This window comes from Barbatula barbatula (genome assembly GCF_947034865.1).
Source record: "Barbatula barbatula genome assembly, chromosome: 7".
Classification (NCBI taxonomy): domain Eukaryota; kingdom Metazoa; phylum Chordata; class Actinopteri; order Cypriniformes; family Nemacheilidae; genus Barbatula; species Barbatula barbatula.
This window is the reverse complement of record NC_136770.1, coordinates 11,481,541-11,506,092: the sequence shown is the minus strand read 5'-3', so window position 1 is coordinate 11,506,092 and position 24,552 is coordinate 11,481,541. Positions and strand designations below refer to the sequence as shown.

Below are 24,552 nucleotides of genomic sequence, written 5' to 3'. Positions count from 1 at the left end.
ATCCGGGGTACTCATGCTGGTACTCTGTTTAAGGTTCGGTCTTCTGTTACCACACAGAGACACGGAGAACAAGAGATGCAGCATTATGGAATTTATTGGCACGATACTCAACACACTTCATAGGAGGAGCAAGGGAACGGAACACTGGATCCAGGGAGATGATGGAGACAGGAGACGAGGAAACATACTGGAGAGGAGGAAGCAGCTAAGTAGCTTGGAAGAGTCCTTGAGGTAGCGTAATGTGTGAATGCGTGGGGCTCAAATGCAGGCAGTGATGAGGTGCTGATGAGTTGCAGGTGAGTGTGATCACTATTCGGGAGAGGTTGCACGTGGAGCCTGATGTGTTTTTGACAATATGATAGCTATATGGCTAGGGATGGGTATTGTTAAGATTTTAACGGTATTACTACTCTTATCGATACTACTTATCGGTCCGGTACTTTTAACTTTTTCCTTATCGGTGCTTTTGGATATCTTTGTTTAGAAAAAATCTGACCAAAAATAAAGTATTTATGAATAGAATAACACTGATTTATTTTCTGCAATGTAAAATAAATTTTATTTTGCACGGATCAGCAGTATTGGGTTATATTGGGTAAAAGAAGTGAGTTGGCTCATCATAGCCGCCCGCAACGAAGCAGCTTGCTCCTAGCTCAGGACCAACTCATGACCATCTTAAACCAGCTAAGGACCAGTTTATAACAACTCAAACCAGCTACCATGGTTAAAAACATACCCAACAAGCATATGCAGATTTTCAACAGGTTAGGTTTGGCATGTTGATACATATTGGCAGCAATATACTGTATATCCTGTCTACTACTTAAATTTAATTTTGGTAGGTCATTAAGCAGTGTTCCTTATTTCATAATTTTTTTCTCTGTCTCTCTGTCCTTGTCTTTCAGAAGATGGTGAAATCTGCAGTTATCCCTGTGGTAGCTGTTTTTTTACTGGAATTATTATTTACAATAATTAGAAATGTACGTACAATCGGCCCCAAAGTAATCAGTGTGTCTCTCTATGTTTTTATTATCCTGCCAAGATCTTCAAATGCCACTTAAAATTAATGAATAAATAAAAAACAACAACACATTCTCAAGGATTATACTATGTGAAGGCTGATTAAACAACATGTTATGCATATAGGAATGACTCTTTACTACTTTGTTTTTGTCAGCTTTATGTAACCCTGTCGTTGAACTGAGGGACCAAACTCCATTTAATGATCTGTTAAATTAATATTACCCAATTTGATGGCAAAAGCTATATGCTGCACACGAGCCGTTGTGACATTTAGTCAGTGATTCTTCAGTTCAAAACATACTGTCCACTGCACTATGACTGGAACTTGCTGTCCTTCACTGAAAGAAACTAGCAAAGAACCACAAAGTGTAGGACTCCTATTATTTCCACTCCCTACCAGAATGTTGTAAACACTACAAATATGCGGGCCGTTTTCACTGCAGCCTGACAGATGAATAATTCGCTTTTCCCTTTACACAATGTAAAAAAAATACATCTTTACATTTTTGGAATAACAAGTAGCATAACCATACTTGGTGCACCACATCTTTAAACCTCGAGTTGCTGTAAAGGAGTTACATGAATTCAGCACCTTGACTTCTGTTCATGAATAGAATTTGACATTTAAAAAGTACTTATAGTATATTTATACAATATATAAATATGCTGTACATAGTAAATTGCTAAATGTAATGCAGCATGCTTTATTTATAATACATTTTAACAAAGTAATACATATTAACAAAGTATTACATTTTATATCTCTAGTGCTAGTTTTTCTTCGTGTATAAAGAAATATAATACTTCGATAACCTCTGATTCTTAATTTCAATATTTCAGTAATTGGGATGCAATTAAAATTATAATGATAAATGTATTAGTAAATTAATGTCAGGCAAATACCCAACCAAGACCACACGGGACTTTTATTTTGAAATGTATTCCACCGCAGGCGGGATTTGGTCAGGAAATAGCAAAGCGTTTTGTATCTAATGAATACGAGTTTTTACTAGTTAATATTAAATTGTGGATCTCTGTAAAATTATAATTCTTACTAGTAAGAATTAAATTAGAGAGCTCTCTAATACAGTTTTTACTATAAAACCATGGAATTATAGAGCTTTCTATTGGAATTAGAGAGATCTGCAATTGTATTTTTACTAATAACAATTGAATTAGAGAGCTCTACAATAAAAAAATTTACTAGTAAGAATTTAATTAGAGAGCTCTGTAAACTGAATTACTCTTACTAGTAAAAATTCAATTGCAGAGCACTCTAATTCATTTAGAGAGTTCTCTAATCATAATTGTTACTAGTAACAATTTAATTATAGACCTCATAATCGTAATTGTTACTAGTAAAAATAAAATTACGACGAGTAACGCAGGGGACAATTTAAGATAATTCGGCTTAGCATAGGCCTACTCTAAATCACTGGCGGGACGCGCTCTTCGCTGCTGGCACGCTGCCAACACTGATGTTTAAACGGAGATCGGAGGCGGGGCCGCGGGAAATATTGTGTATATTTTAAGAAATGCACCAAATTGTATGAAAGAATCGCGAGTATGAAAACAAAACAAGAAAAAGTCAATACAGTTAAGGGAAAGCTACCACAAAGGCAGCTGTGAGACATTTTAAGCAGGAAAGTGGGGAGGGTAAACGCTATGGATCTTCTTAAGTCGATATACGTAAACAGCGCTGTGGAAAAAGTAAGCATATGGCGTATACGTGCGTATGGCCCCGACTACACCACTGAATGTAATGTTACCTCAGGAATGTTTACGGCTGCACCACATAGGGAATAAAAGCGACATATGAGACCGACGCGACCATGAAAACCCATCCTCACATAGTTAACCCAATTTTACATCTAAGTAATTAAAGTTATAAAAATTGAATAACAGTAGAGTTTCAAATAATCAAAGCTGCATCAGTCAAAAAATGAATACAAGCATAACAAAAGTTACGATTATATTGATTAGATACATATTGCGTGTTACGTTTGTGAATATTTCTTTTAAATTTAAAAGTAAAGTTACAAAATGTATTTATATTATAAACTGTGCAGCCGTGCCGTTGCCTTTCTTTGATGACGTGGCATTCCAATTGAGCGTTTTTTTGTCAGCGAAGTCCACCTCAACGGATATCCCGTGCTCAAGGAGCAGGGAACAGTGAACACTGCGTAGGAACCCTATCAAATGGACGCAGCTTCTGTTTTTCAATGGCTCTTCTCCTAACACGTTTCTAATCCAATCACATGCAGCAGCAGGTACAACACTCCACCAATAGCTGCGTACCATTCTAAGAAGAGTCGGAGCCAATAGGAAGTGGTATCTACCAGAACTTGTCCAATCAGAATGCAGTTTTCCTTGGCCACAGCTTGCCTATGTCGGTCATCGGACGTGTAACTTATAACCTACAGAGTTGAAGAAATAAATACTAGGTAAAGGTCTTGAGGTATGAAATCGATTTATCACAAAATAGATAGTAAAGTTAAGCATACACCAGTAGCGTTAAAGGTTTTAACGAGTGTCATTGATGCATAGCTTTGGTTTTGTCGAGCTCTTCGCATGTTTGTGTGGTTTGACTAAACTTTCACACTCTTTGTTCCGTCTCTATAATGACATAGCTTAACTTGTGTTTTTAATTTATGCCGCATTTGGACGTTTCGTTACTGAAATATACCATCAAACCAGCAGTTACATAAGTTGCGATGTGGTAGTGCAGAGATTTTTTATGTTGCATTTAAGTAGCATTGTCTTATTACGTTTATATTGCACAACTTTTATTTATTTTACAATTTTATTGTTTGATTTCATTGTTTTAAAACTAAACTTTGCATTAGCAATTAAAAATTTCAATAAGAGAGGGATTCATTTTCTTAGTAACTAATCCGATCATTATAGGAGAATGATTAAAGCTGTTTTATATTTGGGCAACTTAATGGTTCCCGATTCAGATTTAGATTTTCTGGACTATTGTGTGTAAATTATCCTGTGTGATCTTTTCAGACATTCAAGTAAAATGACTTAAAGATGTTCCATTACAGAGAAAAAACGGAATATTAGATTTTAATACGTTTTGTTAAGTGTGTGATACTCAAGCTTGTCATGTCGCAGTGATGCTTACCTTATTTCATACCTTGACCTCATGTGTGGTGATTGTGCTTAATTTAGCAAAACGGTAGTCACTTACCTATTATGGCTAATATGCCTAAGCTTAGGATCACTCTAATTGTGCTGGCTATTTGTACGTGCCAGAATATAGTATCGTGAAATTTATGATAACGTTTATTTTGAGTTAAGTAATATTGTGCCACCCTATTTCAGATGTGGTAATTTTGTTGGTATTGTATAGAACATCTGAAGCAGCTATGGGTGAGATTGAGGGCACCTATCGTGCCCTTCAGACCCCTGGCACACGACTTGGAGCCAATTTCAACACCGGTATTAGCACTCTGGAGCCCGGGCAAAGCCTCAACTCGACTATGGGAGCAGGAGGGAAAAGCCAGACCAAGGGTCTGCAAGTCCGTGTTCAGGGCCTGGATGATGCTCAGGAATTCTTTGAGCTGGAGGTTAGTCTTGTTCGATCATTTTCAATGTCTGTTTAACCTCAGTTTACTAATTGTTTGCTTATGCTGCATACATACACATTTGTTTGCAATTTTTTTTACAAATATCTGTGTTTATTTAATAAACGTAATAAAATAAAACATTTATTCAACCGAAGTCTGTAAGCTATGTTTGCTTCTGTCCATTGACATCTGTTGTAGATTGTAAACAACCATCTCTCCGGAGACCATACTAGCTTTGCGTGCTGCTTGTGGCTGGTGACAGCTGCCACATGGATTTAGAATTTAAATCCTGTGTCTTTAAGTCTGTTTTGTTTTACACCAGAGGCCTGAAGTCACTTTCTAAGTGCTGTCTGTGGGTTGTGTGTAGTTACACATCTGAAAAAGGCTTTAGTTAAAGGGGTGATTCACCGGAAATACGTGTTTTTCTCCGTATTAGATACGTAAAATTAAAAAAAATTAAGTGTCAGGCAAAATATGTATTTTATCTAGTAGCGAATGTTCACCCAGACTAGAGGTCTGCATTCGCGGGACCCGACCAGATTTCTTGCGACGCGGGATACATTTCCGAGTATAATGCGTTAGCGGTCAGGAACTTTTGGTGTGATTTGAACGGGAGCAGGCGGTCTAAAAACATGCCATTCCCGTCCTTTCAGAACTACATGTCTTTACACATTCTTATCAACCACCAGTACAGTCTGCACTTAGGACTATTGTGCACGCGCTGCAAACATGGACCGGTGCTTTCTGGGTAATGCATTTTTTTGCAACGTCCGTGCACGCAGCATTTGCATAACGATCCTCAGAGCGGGCTGTACCAAATAAAGATGGCAGAGCAAAGTGCGGATGCGCTGTCCTTGAAGGATGTTCAACATGGACTGAAAACCGGTCCGTTTACTGCTAAGAAACCCTCGTCAGGCAAGTCTCTCATAATTTAAGTTGTTGCGCTTGTCATTACATGACATGGCTAATCTCTGGCCCACACTCCAGTACACTAGGTGGCTAATATGTACCTCAAACGTAAATTGCCATCCGCCATAAAAAAAGGAACTGAACATTAGCAGTACGGTTTTCAAAACACTTTGACCGTTGCCAACTGGTCAAGCAAGGGCTTTTTACTGAAGGTTTTTACAGATTTTACTAAATGTATTTGCCTTTAATCTAAATGATGGTGAACGTGGGATGAGGAGTTATGATGGATTGCAGATTTACAGTTTTGATGGTGGATTGGATATTCTCATGTTTAGATCAGATAACAATGGGTCATTTAGTGTCGAATCAACCAAATTGTTTTGGTTATATATTTCCCAGCCCAAATTTGAGATTTTTATAGAAGAAAGACCAACATCAGTAGTGATAAAAGCAAAAATATTAAATGTCACTGAAGAATAGTTATTTGTATTATGGAGGTAAAACCGACAGTTTTCCTATGAAATTTCAGTGCGCTAGAGAAATTTTTTCCGCTGGTCGCACTGGTGCGACTCACTTTCTCAGTTGGTTGCACCAACTTTAAATTTGGTTGCACCCTTTTTATAAGAATCATAATGACCTTCCGTAATGACCTCAGTTGATGAATATAATTCTGTTAATTTGTCAGTCTGTCTTTTAAATAGTTGGTTATAGACTGCTTTATATTTGTGCACAATTGTGTTTTATTATCTATGCACTGTGTGCATGTAGTGTCAAAAAGAGTCTTTGGTGGTGGGTGACGACCATGTTAAAAATACCCTACCCAATAAATCCAAAATAAATGCAAAGAAACATTGTATTTGTTATTTTATACAATTGTTATTAAGTTTTATAACTTATTTCAAGTTATATATTGGCTATGAAATTATCTGACACAAATATAACCTGTTACTCTTCACAATCCTCCTTTATTGCCCTCTTTGCAAAAAGCTGTTATTTTGCCACTGGCCTTCATTTAACAGAACTTATTTTTAAATATCTTTATTTTTACCACATTAAATTAAATTAAGTTAGCTTTATAGCATAAAACTCAAAAGTAACTCTGAACTAAATTATTATATATAAACTTTATACAATACACATTGTCATAAATAAACGTTAAGTACTAAATCTTACTGATCTATATAGTCTAAGCACGCTTGTGTTTTGAGTCACTGATTTGATGGGTTCAGACAGCGAGTCTCTTGAGTTCAGTGTTTGACATATAAGTTGTTTCAACTAAATAAATAGATTCAAATGAGTCATTAGATCACAAATCGAACATTAGCGGACATTGACGCGCTGTTTCTCATTCACATCTATTAGGACATCGCAAAAGATACAAGTTAACACTGAAAACACTTTACTGGATAGGATTTTTCGGCTGCATGTGCGGAACACTTTTCAGGGAAGAAAAGGCATTGTTTTTGAGCACATTCACCCCATTTAATTCAGGTTAAAATATTCTCTGAATGTGCAACTTGAAACATTGGGAGAGAGACAGTTCAGTAACCGGCATTTTCGACTTCATTAAGTACTGCGCAGAATGATCGGATATGACATCAATGTTCCATGAGAGCGTTTTAAAAGCAAATGTAGCAGTTTGTCCCGAGATGGTTTTATGCCCTTCGGTCTGCGCTTCACTGAATTAAGTCAACCACACACTTTAGTGTGGAGACAGAGAGAGTGCACTTTGGGGTCAGAATTGTTGCATTATTCTGAATAAATAAACTATGATCCGCAAAGAAATCTCAAGTGCTGCTGCAGAGATGGGTCATTTGTAGAGACAGCTCTGAGTTTGGGGAAGTGAATGAAGTTATTTTGCTCTGACTGCATTCAGCATGTTGTTTGGAAGCTTATCTCTTCCTTGAAGTTGCAGGTTGAGAGTGTTCAGGTGACCGGTGAGGTCGGTCATAAAGGCCAGCTGTATAATCCAACATGGGTCTTCCAGCTCTGGCTCCTATTTTCCTTTGCTGTCCAGGAAAGTGCAAATCTCAGGGAGTTAACCACCTCACTTCACTGTGCATCAGTAAATCACCATATTCTATGTCATAGTCTTCAATTAACTGTCGGAACTGTCTGTGGTTCAGCGGTCTGGAGACAATGAAGTTTACAACATGAACAACTGTTTGCATCACATTTTGAAATGTATTATTTCTGAGTTTTGATACCAGTGACTCCTGATGTATGATGCAATGGAAATTTTTTATGAGTCCAACAATGCCCTTCTCCTTACCATGCATGCTAGGTGCTCCATCTGTGCACACACTTGCTAGACCTGACCAACTGAGATTTATTTCATCAAAAAAAGCCAGAAGTGCATTCAGACTGTCCTCACCACTTGTTTGGCCAACAAGCGGAAGAAAGCATTTCTTCTCGGAAAACACAATTTCTGATGAGCCTTTGTTGTCCAGAAAGAGAAAAGAAAGCTGTTCTATTTTTCTTTTCCTTATTTCACTTCCAGGCGTGTAACTTTTATTGAAATTTGGATGCGTTGTTTGTAAATTGCACTCCAAATTACGGCGCTTGAAACAGAGCGGGTTTGCTTGCATTGTAAACACAAAGGGTCCGATGCATGGAGAACAAAGAAAATTTCAAGAAAAGTGGACAGATTAATTTCTATATGCTCATCCTCTATGACTCGTACCTTTCTCTTTTTAGCAGGTGCTGACTCTCCACAAACTCCGTCTCCGTCATCTTACTGTTGATTTGCGGTTGTTGCATGCCCCGAATCTTTAGTTCCTTCTTTTGACACCGTCACATCGCTTTGTTGCTGTCCACATGGTGCACGACACTGTTTGATAAGAAATCGATCCATTTGTAGTCTGTGTGAAACACAAGATAACTAGCATGAAATGTTGGAAATAGCAGTAGCTAATGTCAAGTGTTATGTGCTGGAAAGAGCGCCAAAAACAGGCACCTGTGCAGTCAGTCAGTATTTCGTTAATGAACGTAACGGGAGAGAGAGTATCTTTTCTAGTCTATATTTCCATATCGTTCCATGTTTTTGGTATTTTTATATAAATTATTTGTTATATAGCAGACACAGAATTCTCTAATTGGTTATGTCTAGATTTTCATTTTTATGAAATATCTATATTGACATGCGAGCCATGAATTAAAGCTTAGTGAGCCACGCAATGAGTAACACTGAGTTAGGCTATGGTGAGTAGTAGTGCATAGTAGTGGATACAGAGTATTGTAATATAAATTATGGACAGAAGCTATCCAAGTAACAGTGCAGCGGAAAAGGTTATTTAATATTCAGTTGGAAGTACCGGAGTGCAAAGATGCATGTGTAAATAGACACACTGCAATGAACAGTCAGCAGTACAAAAGAGCAGACAGGTAGTGCAAATAACAAAACTTTAGCCAGGTGTGCGGTGAGGGGGAGAGAAGAGTGTAGCGGTATATGAGGGGCAGTGGGATCAGCAAGGGGCAGAGTTCAAAGAGACATCTGCTGATCCGGAGACACCTGAAACGTCTGCTCGTGCGTGAGGTTAATACTCGCGAGCAGACCACAGGACAAGATGGATATTTTATATGTACACAATAATCTTTTAGACTGTAATCCATTTATTTTTGATATTTTACATTATTGTGTGCTGCTGCGTGTCCCTCTGTGTGTAATAAGCAGAATGTACGCGTGCTGTGCACCCGCCTATAGACGCATATTACTTACGCACTCCTAACAATGTAAGGTTGTGGGTTCAATCCCAGGGATTGCAGATACCTTATGTATAAATGTGTAGGATAATGCAATGTAAGTCGCTTTGGATAAAAGCGTCTGCCAAATGTGTAAATGTAATAGTGTTAATAACTTGTCTGATGCCAATCGGTCCAGTGTCATTTCCCTCGCCATAGTAGGAATAGGAAAACATTTTTGATCTCTAACAAAGATTGACATTTGCACATGCCCTAGCAGACCTCCGCCACACTTTGATCGATCTGCATGTTTTTAACTCGTGAATTGACTTCGTTACGAGTTATGGTTAAAAGCCAAAGTTAATTCACGTGCACTGAGAGAGGGACCGACCAATCACAACAGCCTGAGAAGCGGAAGCTCGCTGATATGGCATGGGTGGGACGTCTTAAGACACGCTCTAAGCGGGGAACTAGTCACTAAAGACTGATAGACTCCAACAAAGAGTGTTTCGGAAGGAGGGACTTCAAAGAAACTGGATAAATCATATCGTTTTGTGAGAAGAGGGATAGCGAACAGCCAAAGAAAGGTCGCTTTAAAAAGTCTTTAACCAGCGGCTTCTAGGGCTGGGCATCGAGTTCGATACGTTTTATCCACTGACCAAATTGCCTCGATATCATCAAGTATCAAAAAACGTGTTGTAGTTCGATACCAAGAGTGCCCATACAAAATTTGCGGCAAGATAATTGCTGCCAAAATGGGAAACACAACAAATGTGAAGAAGGCAGAGTCGGTACAGTTATCCTATCCCTCTCTCTGCCACACCTGAGGCTCCAACCACAGAACGTCCTTCAACACACAGAGTGGGACTCTGACAGGTGAGGTTAATTTTTAACAAACGAACACAATCATTTCTGTGTGTGGTGATTTAGTCATGTGAACTGGGACTTGTGTAGTTGTTTGAATGTATGGCTTTAAATAATTAGCGTATTCGATGCCAAAATATAAAAATAGCGGCGCTTTGTCTGGGGCTCTGACAGGTAATGCAACGTTTAGCAAACAAAACAAGCAAACACAATCGAGTGTTGGTCTGTGCATGTGTATAAGTTAAGTTATTGTTTCTGTGCACGGTTTAACTTCGTCCTTTCAAATGGGACCAAAAGTTACCTTTGTTTTAGTTTGGATGCAAGTTATGGCTATATAGCTAGCAAATAAGCACTAAATGTTTTAAGGCTGAAAGTAACTGATTGAGAAAATATAAAGACATCCTATTTTTTCATTGCATTTTCAGAAAAATTTTTACTTGTTTGCATTTACTTCAATAGTGTTTATATTTATCTTTATTTGTTCACAGAAGCCAGAGCTCCGGCCTTCATTAGCCGTTTGCTGTGGAGGTCAGAGATGACTGCCTGCAGCAATACAGAGAAGATTCAGACACATACAGTAAACTCACATAAACATAAAAAGCACTACAGATGACTTCCATCTATGCTGTCCTCATGAGTCCAGTAACCTTTGATGCTGTCCGATGTGCCAGCACTATCCACACCCTCAGAGCGTACATTTTCTACTGCAGGAGACATTATTAGTTAGGAGCACTCTTGTTTGTCTCCCGAAAAAGCAGACTTGCTGATTGATGTAAAGATTTTATGAATGCAGCAGTCAGCCTCACATACTGACTACAAACTGTTGATATCCCATTGAAAACTGTTTTAACTATATTAAAACCATTTACACTAATATATTGCATTGGTTACACTTTGTTCCTTTCTGCTTTAAAAAATTGATATTGAAAAATGTATAGTTTAGGGATCGATATCGAAGAAAAGGTATCATATCGAAAATGTTTGAACAATACCCAGCCATAGTCTTCGCAGACGTGGATATTGAAATCGGCAACAATTAGAATCCTGTCATAGTTCGGCTTTGTTCGGTTCCTTGCATTAAAGTTAACTTTTTAAAAACAATTGCGGTCCTAGACAGTGAGTGACCTTACGTGTTAACATTTATTCCTATTTTTTCTAGTCGTTGTCAAAAAGCAAGCAAACAAAACGTGCTACCTAGCATTTGTAAAGCGGTTAGGAGATCTTTCTGCCTCTGCCTAAGCTCCACCCACAAAAACGTGCCACAATGTTTACTAACAGTAAAGGATGTTAGTTTCTGTCCTAGAGGTAAGGCGATCTTAATGTGGCTTCATGAGAAAACTGTTAAAATGTAATCATTTTCAGTCATCAAAACCCAAATGTCTTTATGCAACGCCGGCTGTGCAGACACGAGTCTTCTTTTTGCAGTTATAAAGTCAGGCAGGTCTTTGAAAACTGCATCTTCTTTATACAGCGTGAGCTTCACAGTTATAAAGTCATGCCAATCTGTACAACGCAAGCGTATATGCCCCTTAGCCTTGTTCATATTTGTTTACAACATGATTTGCAGCACAGAGCAGCAAAATACAGAATACAACGTATCTGGGGGTTATATGGGACTCGATCTCAATGTAGGCACAATTGTTACCTGCACTTGTGGAATCATCACTTTCAAAGAGTTCTAGGTCTCATGGCGGCGGCTTCTACAGTAATAACTCTGGGCCACCTGCATATAAGACTGTTTCAGTTGTGGCTCAGAGCCAGGGGGTTTCTTCCAAGGGCCAATCCCCAGAGGCATATAAGGGTGACGCGCCAGGGGATTCGCACCCTTTCTATGTGATTCAGACTTCGGTTTCTGACTCAAGGTCCCATTCTCGATCCGTGTTGTCGTCGCAAGATGCTAACGACAGACGCATCCCTCATTGGTTGGGGAGCAGCCTTAAATGGCCGTCCAGCCAAGGGATCTGGAAAGGTCATCTTCTCGATTGGCACATCAATTGCCTCGGAATGATGGCTGTATTTCTGGCCCTGAAATACTTTCTCCGGCTCGTACATAAATCACCAGGGTGGGCGCGAGACAGTTCACATGACTCGCGCCACCTGAACAAATTTGCCCAGCAGATCCTGCCCTGGGCAGAGGGCAAATTCCTGTCCCTCAGTGCGATTCACATCCCGGGGCATATGAATGTGGGAGCAGACTTGGTGTCCAGACAAGCTGTGATGAACGGGGAATGGAACCTCTACCCCGAGATAATCAGACAAATCTGGGAAAGATTTTACGAAGCAGAAGTGTACCTTTTTGCTACACAGGAGACAGCACAATGTCCACTCTACTTCTCTCGGAGTCATCCAGTTCACCTGGGTCTAGACGCGATGGACCATACGTTGCCCAGACTGCGTCTTTATGCATTTCCTCCGATAGCTCTGCTCCCGGGAGTCCTAGCGAAGGTCCGTAATTTAATTACATCCACCGCACTAGCCAGTAGCGTATATCGGAGCAGCTTTTCATATGTTATGGGAGCGCAACAAAAGGGCGGCTGCCACCAGGCAAACAATGTCACATTGGGTGAGGGATGCTATTGCTCTGGCCTATGAGGCCCGCAGTCAAGCTTCACCTCTAGGTGTCAGAGCTCATTCAACAAGGGGGGGGTTATCTTCTATGGCCTTAACAAGAGGTGTCCCCTTGCAAGTGTGTGATGCGGCAGGTTTGTCCTCTCTGCACATATTTGTCATATTTTATAGTCTGGATATCCATGCTACTCCAGGCTCACACGTCCTGGAGTCTACATCCCAGAGTCACGTCTGGGCAAAATGTACTATAATCTAAACCACATCAACAAAATAAACAGGTAGGATGATTTTACAATGCACAATACCCTGTCAGATTATCCTACCAGCATAAAAGAAACTAAAGGATTCATTTACAGCGAATTTAAAAGGTTTAATTTACAGCGAAATAGCCTATTAAATTGTACTACTAGCATTAAATAAATATATAGAATGATTTTATAGCCCAAAAAAATTACGTAACACTAGACCTAAATACCCACTAAAACAGTGTTTTAAAGCACATGTTGTGTATATTTTATTTTACAAACAGCACAAAACAATTTACACTTTATAAAGGCTGACTAATGTCTTGTGCCAATGAAGCACGAGCACATCCGACAAAATTATTTAGACCCACCATAGTGTCTGCAGGCAAACAATAATGAAAATGAATGGTTAGCAACAGCCAATACCGAATTATAGAAGTGATAATACGCAGATTCATATATCAGCATTAACGGAAAACCGAGACGGGCACGGTGGCGCCGGTATCATTATAATATTCACAAAACATTGTTATAAGCACAGATGTATTTATTTTTATGACACAGACGCCAACATAATCATGTACAATTCATAAACGCAAAATAAACCAGTCAATATAGGATAGTATTGGATGTGTTTGACTTCATGCAATGTTGCGCAGACGATCAATCTGCAGATACGGACCGGGAGGGAATTTGATCCGGACCTGCCCAGTGCCAAACAAACACGCACGCACGCAGACACGCACGCAGGCACGCGTGCACACACACATACACTTCCCCATAACCTTTAATGTTTTACTTATAGTCAATGTTTTCTTGTACAGCTGCTTTGTAACAAGGAAAATTGTAAAAAGCGCTATATAAATAAAGCTGACTGACTGACTGACACAGGCTAACAAACCAGTGTTGCAGTGACTTTTTTCATCAGGTAAAGCCCGTAGATAAACCATAGCATTTATGCAGTTTATGCTGTAATGTGTTTATACCAGCTAGTACTATTAATAAAAAATTCTATTTATATAGCACTTTTCACAATGATGTTGTGAAAAAAATAAGTGTTTCCCACTTTTCATAATAAGATGGAGATCTCTTTGCACTGCAGTTTCTGGACTTGCAAACCATGCATCTTGTGCACAGCAGGTGCACACAAACCAGTATTGTGACATTTTCCTTTTGAAAAAGCGCACAGAGAGCGAGCTTGAGATCTTGAAGAACAATAACACTGTTTTCCCATTTTCTTGTAGTTAAAGGCAGATGGCCAGACTCTTTTATCTGAAATGTTTAGACGGATCAATCTTATCGAGAGCGATTACTTTGGTCTGGAGTTCCAGAACCTGCAGATGAACTGGGTAAGTGGCCACTTGACAAACAGTCCCCTCCTCACATAAAGATGTATTTATAAGTTGGCTAAACGTTTTTTTTGTATTATGCACATTTCTTAGTCTTTTATGAATAAATCAAATACCTTATGCAAATCGAGCAAATCGAGCGAGAGAAGACGATTATAAGGTGTTGAGAATTGAGAGTCGATTCCAAAGGTTGGAATCAATTTCATTTAAGGAATCGACTCCTCTTTAAGAGCCTTTAAAAGCACATGCCCCGCCCCTTATCTGATATCAATGGTCAACTAAATCGCATTAGTTTCTTGTCTAAAACCATACAGAAAAAACGATAAATGAAGTCTAGCGCTGTGGAATTACATAAAATATTCTGCATCCATAAAAGCAAAAGCTTTGTTTGCACACACGATGCAGATATAAATACATGTATCCACAACATTTAAAAAATGTTTGCTTTTCAGTCGAACTGTAAACGGACCGTTTTCTCTTATTCTCTACCGATGAGCTCAACATTTGCGTGAATAGAATTATATAAAGCACAGTCTGACAACATATTTACTTGGATGTCTGTTTAAAGCTGGACAGAACTTTTTCAACACCTGTCTTCACTACTTGCATTTAACAGTAATATCTATATGCACAGTATTCTTACATATTGTTAATACAATTTACGGATTATTGATCTGTCTACTCTATCTATATTCCTCAAGTATTTTTGTGTACACTGCGGAATAACTTGAACTGTGCTTTATTTTTGAAAATAGCTATTAAATTAGATAATAGGACAGCTGCTGCAACAATCGTTTGCATAACCAGAGAATGTCTGCACAAACTTTCACAAACCATGAGACGATTCTCAAAGGTTTCATGAATTAAGAAACCAATCTTAACCTGAGCTTTTGTTATATCAAATTAAAACGAACATCCTTTAAGTGTCAGAAGTGTTGAAGTGTTAAGTGTTGAAGATCTGGCAACCCTGTCTTTAGCGAAGGTCTCTTTAGCGGCTAGCCCCATGTCATATAGGCAAAAGTAAGGCTTTCTTTCACTGTCATTTTTTTTGAGCGCCCGGACGAACATGCAACATTGTTCAGAGCCTGGTTGTGTCCCTTTGGATGCTGATATTAGGAATGCCTTGTTGAAGTTTATTAGTATTTTCCTGCCCACATGGGTAAACATTGAGCATTTGTTAGCTTCATTTCACCGTGTAATTCGATTAATCAGATAAAAAGTTTAATTAGATCTTTTGCTTATTATAACTAAATCAGAGATAGGAAAAGTATATACAAATGACTGCCAAATGACTACATACACAACTGAACTCATTTGCCTTCTCCCAAAATGTTGTGGATGTCTCTGTAATTAACAAATCAAGATTGAGCTGTTTCAGTGTGTCATATTAGAAGGCGCCAGTGTTAATTTCGTCAGACGAGACGAGACGAAATATGTTCGTCAACGACCTTTTTTTTCATGACTAAGACGAGACGATGACAAGACGGCACCACTGTCCAAAAACGCTGACTAAGACTAAATTTACATGCATTATTGTTGACGAAAAAAGACGAGACGAAAATGTTTTGCATAAAATAAAAACTAAGATAAAATCTCTCTTCATTTTCGTCTACAATCGTCTCTGCTTTTTCATCAGCTGTTACGCCTTTAAAATATTCAGAACGAGTTTCGCGGCTTTGCGCTGTTGCTCAAGTTACAGGTCTCATTGTGTGTTCACATCGAGCGCGAATGAGGCGTCAAGCGCGAGTGATTTACATGTTAAGTCAATGCAAAGACGCGATAGACGCGCTTGCGGCGCGAATAGCGCGAATGACTGTGTGTTCACATCGAGCGCCAAAGAGGCGTCGAAAACGCGCTATTCGCGAGTAGTTGGACGCTTGAACATTTTGTGTTTACTCGCTTCATTCGCGCGTGAAATTCGCGTCATTCGAGCCGCCTCATTTGCGCTATTCGCGCCGCAAGCGCGTCTGCAAGCGCGTCTATCGCGTCTTTGCATTGACTTAACATGTAAATCACTCGCGCTTGACGCCTCATTCGGTTGGAAACTCATTTGGTTAGTTTTTTTTAACTTAAAATAACCCTCAATGGTTTGGATTTTGCTTTCTGTTGCAAATCTTGCCTTTGAACTTGATTGTTTAATTCATTCCTAAAGTGGACGTTTCAGCAGCTGTAGTAAGTTTTAGTATCAGCAGCTGTAGTACAACAGAATTGTTAATTGTTGAGCCTTGTTAAAGCGTTGTTAAATCTTATTTATTATTTCCCAAGATCAACATAGTCTGTAAATAGGTTGTATTTTAGGCCCACAGTAAAGTAGGCCTATTCTTTTCAGTTTTTCTAAGTACATTTATTTTATTTCTGATTTGAACAGAAACATAATACATGAGACACAAGGCAACCAAAACTGTTTTAAAAACCTTTGTAACTTAAGTTGTCAGTCAGAGTCTGTTGGGCCCCAGCTTTTGAATTGTGTTGGTTAAGATAAAATAGCCTACTCTTCAGAACAGGTTAATCATTTGTGAATGTGTCTCCTAAATCAGAAACAGACACGTTTAACATTTGCATTCAACAAAAAACATTCAACAAGTGTATTTTGAATGTGAAACACTTTTTTTACTGAAATGTTTATCAGTAATAATCTCAGTAATAATGTGTTATTTAAAAAAAAGACTACAATATTTTGACTAAAACTAGACTAAAATATATTGAGTTTTCTTTTGACTAAAACTAGACTAAAATTACGAGACTTTTAGTCGACTAAAACTTGACTAACAAAATAAGATATGTGAATGACTAAATATGACTAAAACTAACAAGAACATTTGGCACAAGACTAAGACTAAGACTAAATTAAAAATAGGTGACGAAATTAACACTGGAAGGCGCCGACAAAGGTCTCTCCCAAATGTGGGAGGGAGTGGGAGGTTGGCCAAGGAAATATATTTTTTGTGGCATGAAATGTGAGATATTTGTCATTCAAATGTAGTGAAGTACAGTAAAAATATGCAGAAAATATGATACGCAACTATAGTCCAGATACTCAAAAAGTGTACTTGAGTACAGTACTCAAGTAAATGTACTACATTACTACCCACCTCTGAACTAAATAAACCCCCAAATCAGGGTATTTAGTCTATTATCTACTTTTAAGTGCAAACGGCACAAATTGGGTTTTACTGTTTTTACAGACTCGTTTGACTTTAAAACTGCACTTTTGCCGCATGGAGAGACACGTGCGTAGAGACACGTCTGACTTTAAAACTGCGAAGCAAATGCTGCACAGAGGGACATGACTACAGTAATTTTTTAAAGGGAAGACGACGCGCTTGGTTTATAACTGCGCAGCTTGCAAGTGACGTCGCAGACCAACTTATCGATAATGAAATTTGTTGACATCTATTTTCATTATCGATTATTATCGATTTTATTGATTAGTTGTTGCAGCCCTAGTTTTGTCATAGTTGTTTAAAGGTTTTTTGTTTTTCCTGAATCATTAAACTGTTCACTGATCTTTAGAAAAATCATCAGGTCCTTCAGAATCTTAGCTTTTTTATAATTTCTGGAAATTTGACTCCGGTCAAGTAGTAACTGTATGATGTTGAGATTTATCTTTTTACATTGAGGACAATCAAGAGACTCGTACACAACTATTACAATAGATTGAAACATTCCGTGATGCTCATGAAGGCAACACGATTAATTTAAAGCCAGGTGGGTGTAAATTGTTTATATTTAATTTCCTGAGAAACATATATGTATTTTTATAGCTTCTGAACGACATTACTAATGAAAAAAATAAGATGTTTATAAAATAAGAAAAAAAACTATTTACACCAGTTGTTATTTTCAGAGGTTTACACCCACACGACTTTAAATAAATCGTGTTGCTTTCATGAGTATTTATTTAATTATTTATGATGTTTTAGACTTAAAATTGGAATCAAGAGCAGTGAAGTTTAAAAAGTCAAAATTGGTTTCTGAATAATACCCTTCCAGAAGATTATTGATCCTCAAGTAGGCCTATGTTTTTAAATGTATTATGGTCACAATCTCTCGCTTTCATCTGTGGCCTCTGACCATGATATTACTTTCTTTAGCTCAAATGCTTGCATCAAAGACCAGAAACAGATGTAAGAAGCTTGTGGAATTGAGAGATTGTTAGATCTATTTATTGCTCCAAGTTTATAAAGTGGTTAAATGCTGACATTTTCATTACTTTACTCTTTTGTTTCTACAGGTTTGGCTAGACCCCACCAAGCTCATGGTGAAACAAGTTAGACGTATGTACACTCTGTCTTGTGTTGTCTTTAGAGATCAGGGATCTCGAAATCTTTTTAAATCTGAACTTGTCTTCGTGCTTTTTTCTACAGGGCCAATGAATTCACTCTTTCGATTGTCAGTGAAGTTCTTTCCTCCTGATCCGGGTCAGCTTCAGGAGGAGTTTACTAGGTAGTGGGTTCAGAAATTAATATGCATACAGTCTTCATCACTAAACAATTCTTGAGCCACGGATAAAAGATTTTGGAGCTTCAAATGTTGATTTATGGTTGAAGTATCCTTAAACCAATGTATATTATGTTTCTAAGTATGTGTTATGTGTTTATTACAGGTACCTCTTTTCTCTACAAATCAAGAGGGATCTAACAGACGGAAGACTGCACTGCACAGAAAATACTGCCGCCCTGATGGTCTCACATTTGGTGCAATGTACGTCAGTGAATATAAAACCCTTGACCCATGTCCTCTGTGATTTATTTGAAACACTTTTTTTTGTCTTCCCACACACAGCGGAGATCGGCGATTACGATGATATAGCAGACAGAGAGTTCCTGAAGATAAATAAATTGCTGCCTTATCAGCACCGTGTGCAAGAGAAGATCATGGAACTCCACCGCAGAAACATGTGAGACCTTGTGCATTGTTCTCTTAAATTTATATGCTCTTTTCAAATTTTATCTAATGGTCAAGTTGCTCATATGTAACCTTGTTTCAACATCACTGGAAATCAGTTTAGAGAATACATTCAAACCAAAATGTATTCAGACACCTGCAACATTTCTCACATTATCACAGTTTATTCGCTATAGTTAAAAAAGGCAATAAAAAATTATAACAAATCAGAGTTAAATGAGGGCAGAACAAATTAATCTTGATCATGTCAGATAATTTAGAAAGGTATGGTAATGAATTAATTAGGTCTGTGTTTCTCAACTCCAGTCCTCTGGGCCAACCTGACATAATATTTTAGATGTCTCCCAATTGATTACATTAACAAGCTAATAAGATAATGAAGTGATGACTAAGTCATTAATGATGAACACCTGCTGTTAAAAAACACAACAACTGAAGAAAGCATAAGAGTAAGAAGTAACCAATAATAAGAAGTCACCATAATGGTGTTTAATGTTTCATTCTGTTGACCTCTTGATTTTATGTTGAATTATGTTCTGGTCAGCTGTAATAGTGTGTTTGTTGCAGCTGGAATCAGGTGATGTTGATGGTAGATGGTTTTCTTCAGTGATGTTTGTTAACAGGAGGTGTTCATCATCACTGATTATCATCACTGCATCATCTCATTAGCTTGTTAATGCATTCAATATGGAGACATCTTAAATATTTTGTTAGGTGGGCCCACTGGGTTGAGAAACACTAGATTAGTTTGAATAGCTGTCAACTGTAAATTTTAAGTACACAATTAGATAATACCAATTTGGGGCAACCAATTACAAAGCAACGCTTAATTTAGCCTGTTGTGTAAAAATGTTGCATGAACAATTAAATAAGAAACACTTCAATTTTAAGAAACAATTTTTTCTGTAATGATTATTATTGTTTTTATTAGGGCCCGAGGACCGAGATGCAGAGCCCTGTTGTTTATGTAATAATTATTATTATTAGGGCCTGAGCACCTAATAATAATGCAGTTGCAGAGCAATATTTACATTTACATGTATGCATTTGGCAGACGCTTTTATCCAAAGCCATTACAATGCATTGTACTATACATTTGTTTCTGACTACGTTGAATTACCTTGGGTTGATCCCATGACCTCGGCGATGCTAGCGCCACACTCTAATCCAGTGGTCTCCAACGTGGGCACCTGGTAGCCCACTAAACACAGGGCTCACCAATAATGCTCAAGACAGTTGACAAATCTGTGACTATACCGATCAGCCAATTGCTACATCGTCATGAAAGGTTATTATTAGCAAGTGTTATAAGCTTTAATATCTGAAAGAAAACTGAATTTGGTTCTGTGAGATAAAATAAGGCTTGACATGTTTAAAGTTTGAATGTATGTTATCAACAAGTAGCCCTCTAGAGGATTTTAGATATTTTGGTAGCCCTCGCTTACAAAAAGGTTGGAGACCCCTGCTCTAATCACTGAGCCACAGGAAAGCTTTTGTTTCTGTAATGGTTATTAGGGCCTGAGCACCGAGGTGCAGGTTGCTTATGTAATGATTATTATTATTAGTGCCCGAGAACTGAGGTTCAGGCCGTAGGCCTCGAACTGCTGTTGCAGAGCCCTATTGTTTCTGTAATGATTATTAGGGGGGCCCTTGGTACACATGAAGATTTTATCAAACCAAACAACTTTTGTACTGTATGTCATATGCACCGCCCAACAGGAAGTGAGCTATTTAAGTTTGTTTGAAAAGCGTACCCTGTGGAATTTGCAAAACATTTCAACAGGTTTCTATCTGACTAACACCACACTTGGTCAACATGATGCCAAAATACTGAAGATGTTAATCTGCAAATGAAAGTTGGATTATGCTAGTAAAATTATTCTAGTGAATAATATCGAATAAATGCAGTCTCTCTGTGGTTTATTTTGCATTTAGTGAATGCTTGGCTGAAAAGATGTGTCTTTAATCTAGATTTAAATTGGGAGAGTGTGTCTGATCCTCGAATAGTGTCGGGAAGGCTATTCCAGAGTTTAGGTGCTACGTATGAGAAAGCTCGGCATGTATATGGAGAATAGCAAGGGTCATAGAACCGATCCCTGACGTAATCCCTAATTTACTTAATTGCGTTAATTTGATTTTGACATTTAAATGGACAAATTGATGTCTGTCTGATAAGTAAGATCTGAGCTCAGTGGTAAGAGCGGGGCGCTAACAATGCCAAGGTCGTGGGCACTTACTTAGCAACAAAATGTATAGGAGAATGCTATGTAAGTCTGCCAAATGCATAAATATAAATGGTCTACAGTATCGAACGCAGCACTAAGGTCAAGCAGGACTAGGAGTGAGATGTTACCTTTATCTGTGCTATAAGCAGGTCATTTGCAGTACTATGATGCAGTCTAAAGCCTGACAGAAATCTTTCGTGTATGTCATTATTTTGTAAGAAAGAGCATAACTGAGTGGACACTACTTTTTCTAGTATTTTTGACAGGTAAAGGAGATTTGCAATCGGTCTATAGTTTCCTAGTTCATTGGGGTCTAAGTTTGGTTTCTTGATAAGAGGCTTAATGACAGCCATCTTTAAGGGTCCTGGGACATGGCCTAGATTAATTGACGAGTTGATAATGTTATAAATGGGCTCCAGTTTACTTGTTTCTCTTTTAAGGGTGCGAGTGGTGCTATTGTACAATGGTGCAAAATTTTTCTCATTAATCTTTTTTGACTTCATAAGTGCGACAACTTCTAATCTATTAGAGAAAATAGTTCCCAATTTGCTGGTCATGTCATCGAGCGATTCTGTATTTATTGGTATGGTTATTAAAGGAGTCAGATCTGGCAAGCTCTTTGAGAAACAATCTTTCTAAAGATTGTTGCGACACCACCACCTCGACCAACCGGACGTGGCTCATGCATATAACAGTAGCTTGGTGGGGTACACTCATTTGGACCCAAATAATAATTTTCGTTTCGGTAAGACAAAGTATATCAAAACTGTTGTCCGTGATCGTTTCATTTACAATAACTGCCTTTGAATTTAGTGATCTAATATTAAGTAGGCCGGACTTTATGGATCTGTTTTGGTTGTTTATTACATTGTCTTCAAGTTTAATGACAATCAGATTTTTCTCTGACTTTTGCCAAAATTATTATTTTGTAGTATTATTCGGGGGACAGATACGGTCTCTATATATTTGGAAGCAGAAACATTAATAACAGTTGAGATGGAGGGACACAGACTAAGTTTTGCCTTACCGCTGAGATATCTTCATTCTCTTAGGATCTCCTCCCTTCTGTGTGAATAATTGTTCATTATCACATTATAGATCTGTCTCCCTTCCATTAATTTTTCTTAATTATTTATCTCAAAATCAAAGAAGTACAGCATTTTATTTATTTACATGACACACACATATATATATATATATATATATATAATATATATATATATATATATATACTGTATATATACGGCAGGGTATATGTGTTTTGGGCTGTCCTCTTTGTAATGCAGTTCGGGAAGCTTTGGCTGTCATGGCCAATAAAATTACCCATGTCAGTTGCTATGTAAGGCTGTGATTGTAATCCAGTAGCTCTGGCCTCTTTAATAGCCATATGGCCACAAGGTAGGGAAGGGGCTTAAGCAGATTAAAAGGAAGAGCAAAATTAGAGCACATTGTATTTGCCGTCCAGTAGCCAGAACGTGGCACGAGATTAATCCAATGAATTGGCCTCCCCCACAGTTTGCTAATCATTTTCCCTTACTTTTGCAATTGCTTTGGGTAAAACGTCTGCTAAATGTGAATATAGAGAAATATAGAGTGTCCTAGAGCTTCTGCAATAGGTGATTAATGGAGAGAGTACATATAATTTAAATGATTGTTCTGCAAGATCTGTGTATCTGTGGTCTTCTATTTATAGGCTACAGTCCAAAAGACTAATAACTGTTCGCTCTTGCGAAGTGTGCAAGGACTAAGTACATACTTACGCAAAGTACGAACTGTGCAAAAACAAGGCTCCCTCTCCAATAAAAACGGTGGTGGATGAAACGCTAGCAGCTCCACTGATTAAACCATACCTTAGGTACAAATGCTGGGTTTGTTCTAAAAACATCTGCGAACAACATGCACGATGGCTGAACTGATAAATTCTGTAGTCCGTCCACCCTTTTTGCCGTAATGAGTTAGTAAAAGAGTTTTCTTTAATGAAAGCAGACAAGTCCAACGGTGGAACGAGAGGCTTTGATATTGTGTTTAGTCAATTAGATTTATTATAGCGCTTTTTACAATTTTCATTGTTACAAAGCAGATGTACAAGAAAACATATTGACTACAAGCAAAACACACAACACACAAGACACAAAACACCCCACACACACACACAAACAAACATACACGCACAGGGGCCATCACCTAGAACCACGCACCCAAGATAAGGAGATGGAAACAACGGTCAAATATCAAACAGACTATAAATTCCTATATGCAGTGTTGATTAAATAGTACTTTAAAATTCTAGCGGCCTCCCCGGCCGGGCAAAACAGTATGCAAATGGTGGTGAGGAACCCAAAACTCCATATAAGGAGAAAAAAAAAACAGGGTAACCAGGGGATTCCAGTTCCCCTCTGGAAAAATCTGTATTCTCTGCACAAGCTCGACAGTACCTGCATAACAAAGCAAAATACGAAAAATTTAAGATTATCATTAATAATCTAATAGTGGCTGACATTTTGTAGTGAAGACGTGTCAAGTCGTCCTTCTTTATTCAGCTCTATCATCTCAGCTTTTGTCAGGTCTGGGAATGGACTGCGTCCTGCCCGCTCTGGTAACCTTGGACTGCATCAATGAGACAAGACTGGCTGAGAGTAGAGTACACTCTTTGATGCAACAAATACATCAGTTGTTATTGGAAGTGTTCCTGGTTCCGGTCGATCTAACTAGTACAGCCTAAACCTTCTGAATATTTATATTATGATAGTGTAGTGTATACAAGATTAAAAAGATGCGTTTTTAGTCTAGATTTAAAATGACAGAGCGTGTCTGCCTCCTGGATGTGCGATGAAGACTGGTCCAAAGTTTAGGCGCTAGATAGGAAAAGGATCTGCTACCTGCACTTGATTTTGAAATTCTAGGTATTACCAACTGTCCAGACGCCTGAGACTGTAATACAAGAGAAGTTCACTCAAGTAGTGAGGAGCTAAACCATGTAGGGCTTTATAGGCAATAAGGAAAATTGTAAAAGTTAATGCAATGCTTTATAGGTAACCAGTTGTACCAGTTGGAGTTTTTTTAATAAGCCTGCAGGGCAACCACCTAATAGTGCATTACAGTAATCTAGTCTTGATGTCATAAAGGCATGAATTAACTTCTCTGCATCTGATGGTGACAGCATATGACGTAGTTTAGATATATTTTGAAGATGGAAAAACGCAAT

At 38.2% G+C, this 24,552-nt stretch overlaps 1 protein-coding gene across 8 annotated transcripts in view; it reads left to right on the top strand.

Moving 5' to 3' along the window:
• The first annotated feature begins 3,305 nt into the window (after positions 1-3,305).
• The window catches only part of farp2 (FERM, RhoGEF and pleckstrin domain protein 2), a 91,746-nt gene continuing 70,499 nt past the window's right edge, over positions 3,306-24,552 (top strand). For 5 of the 8 annotated variants that reach the window (XR_013786876.1, XM_079459864.1, XM_079459860.1 and 2 more), the window contains exons 1-7: positions 3,306-3,481; positions 4,382-4,598; positions 14,110-14,214; positions 18,449-18,491; positions 18,582-18,660; positions 18,821-18,918; positions 19,000-19,114. Coding sequence is in view for 7 of the 8 variants with exons in the window: in XM_079459864.1 (XP_079315990.1) it covers positions 4,398-4,598; positions 14,110-14,214; positions 18,449-18,491; positions 18,582-18,660; positions 18,821-18,918; positions 19,000-19,114 (641 nt within the window). In the remaining variant the exon portion in view is untranslated. The remainder of the gene's footprint in view (positions 3,482-4,381; positions 4,599-14,109; positions 14,215-18,448; positions 18,492-18,581; positions 18,661-18,820; positions 18,919-18,999; positions 19,115-24,552) is intronic. The other 3 variants (XM_079459865.1, XM_079459861.1, XM_079459863.1) reach the window with 2 other exon arrangements.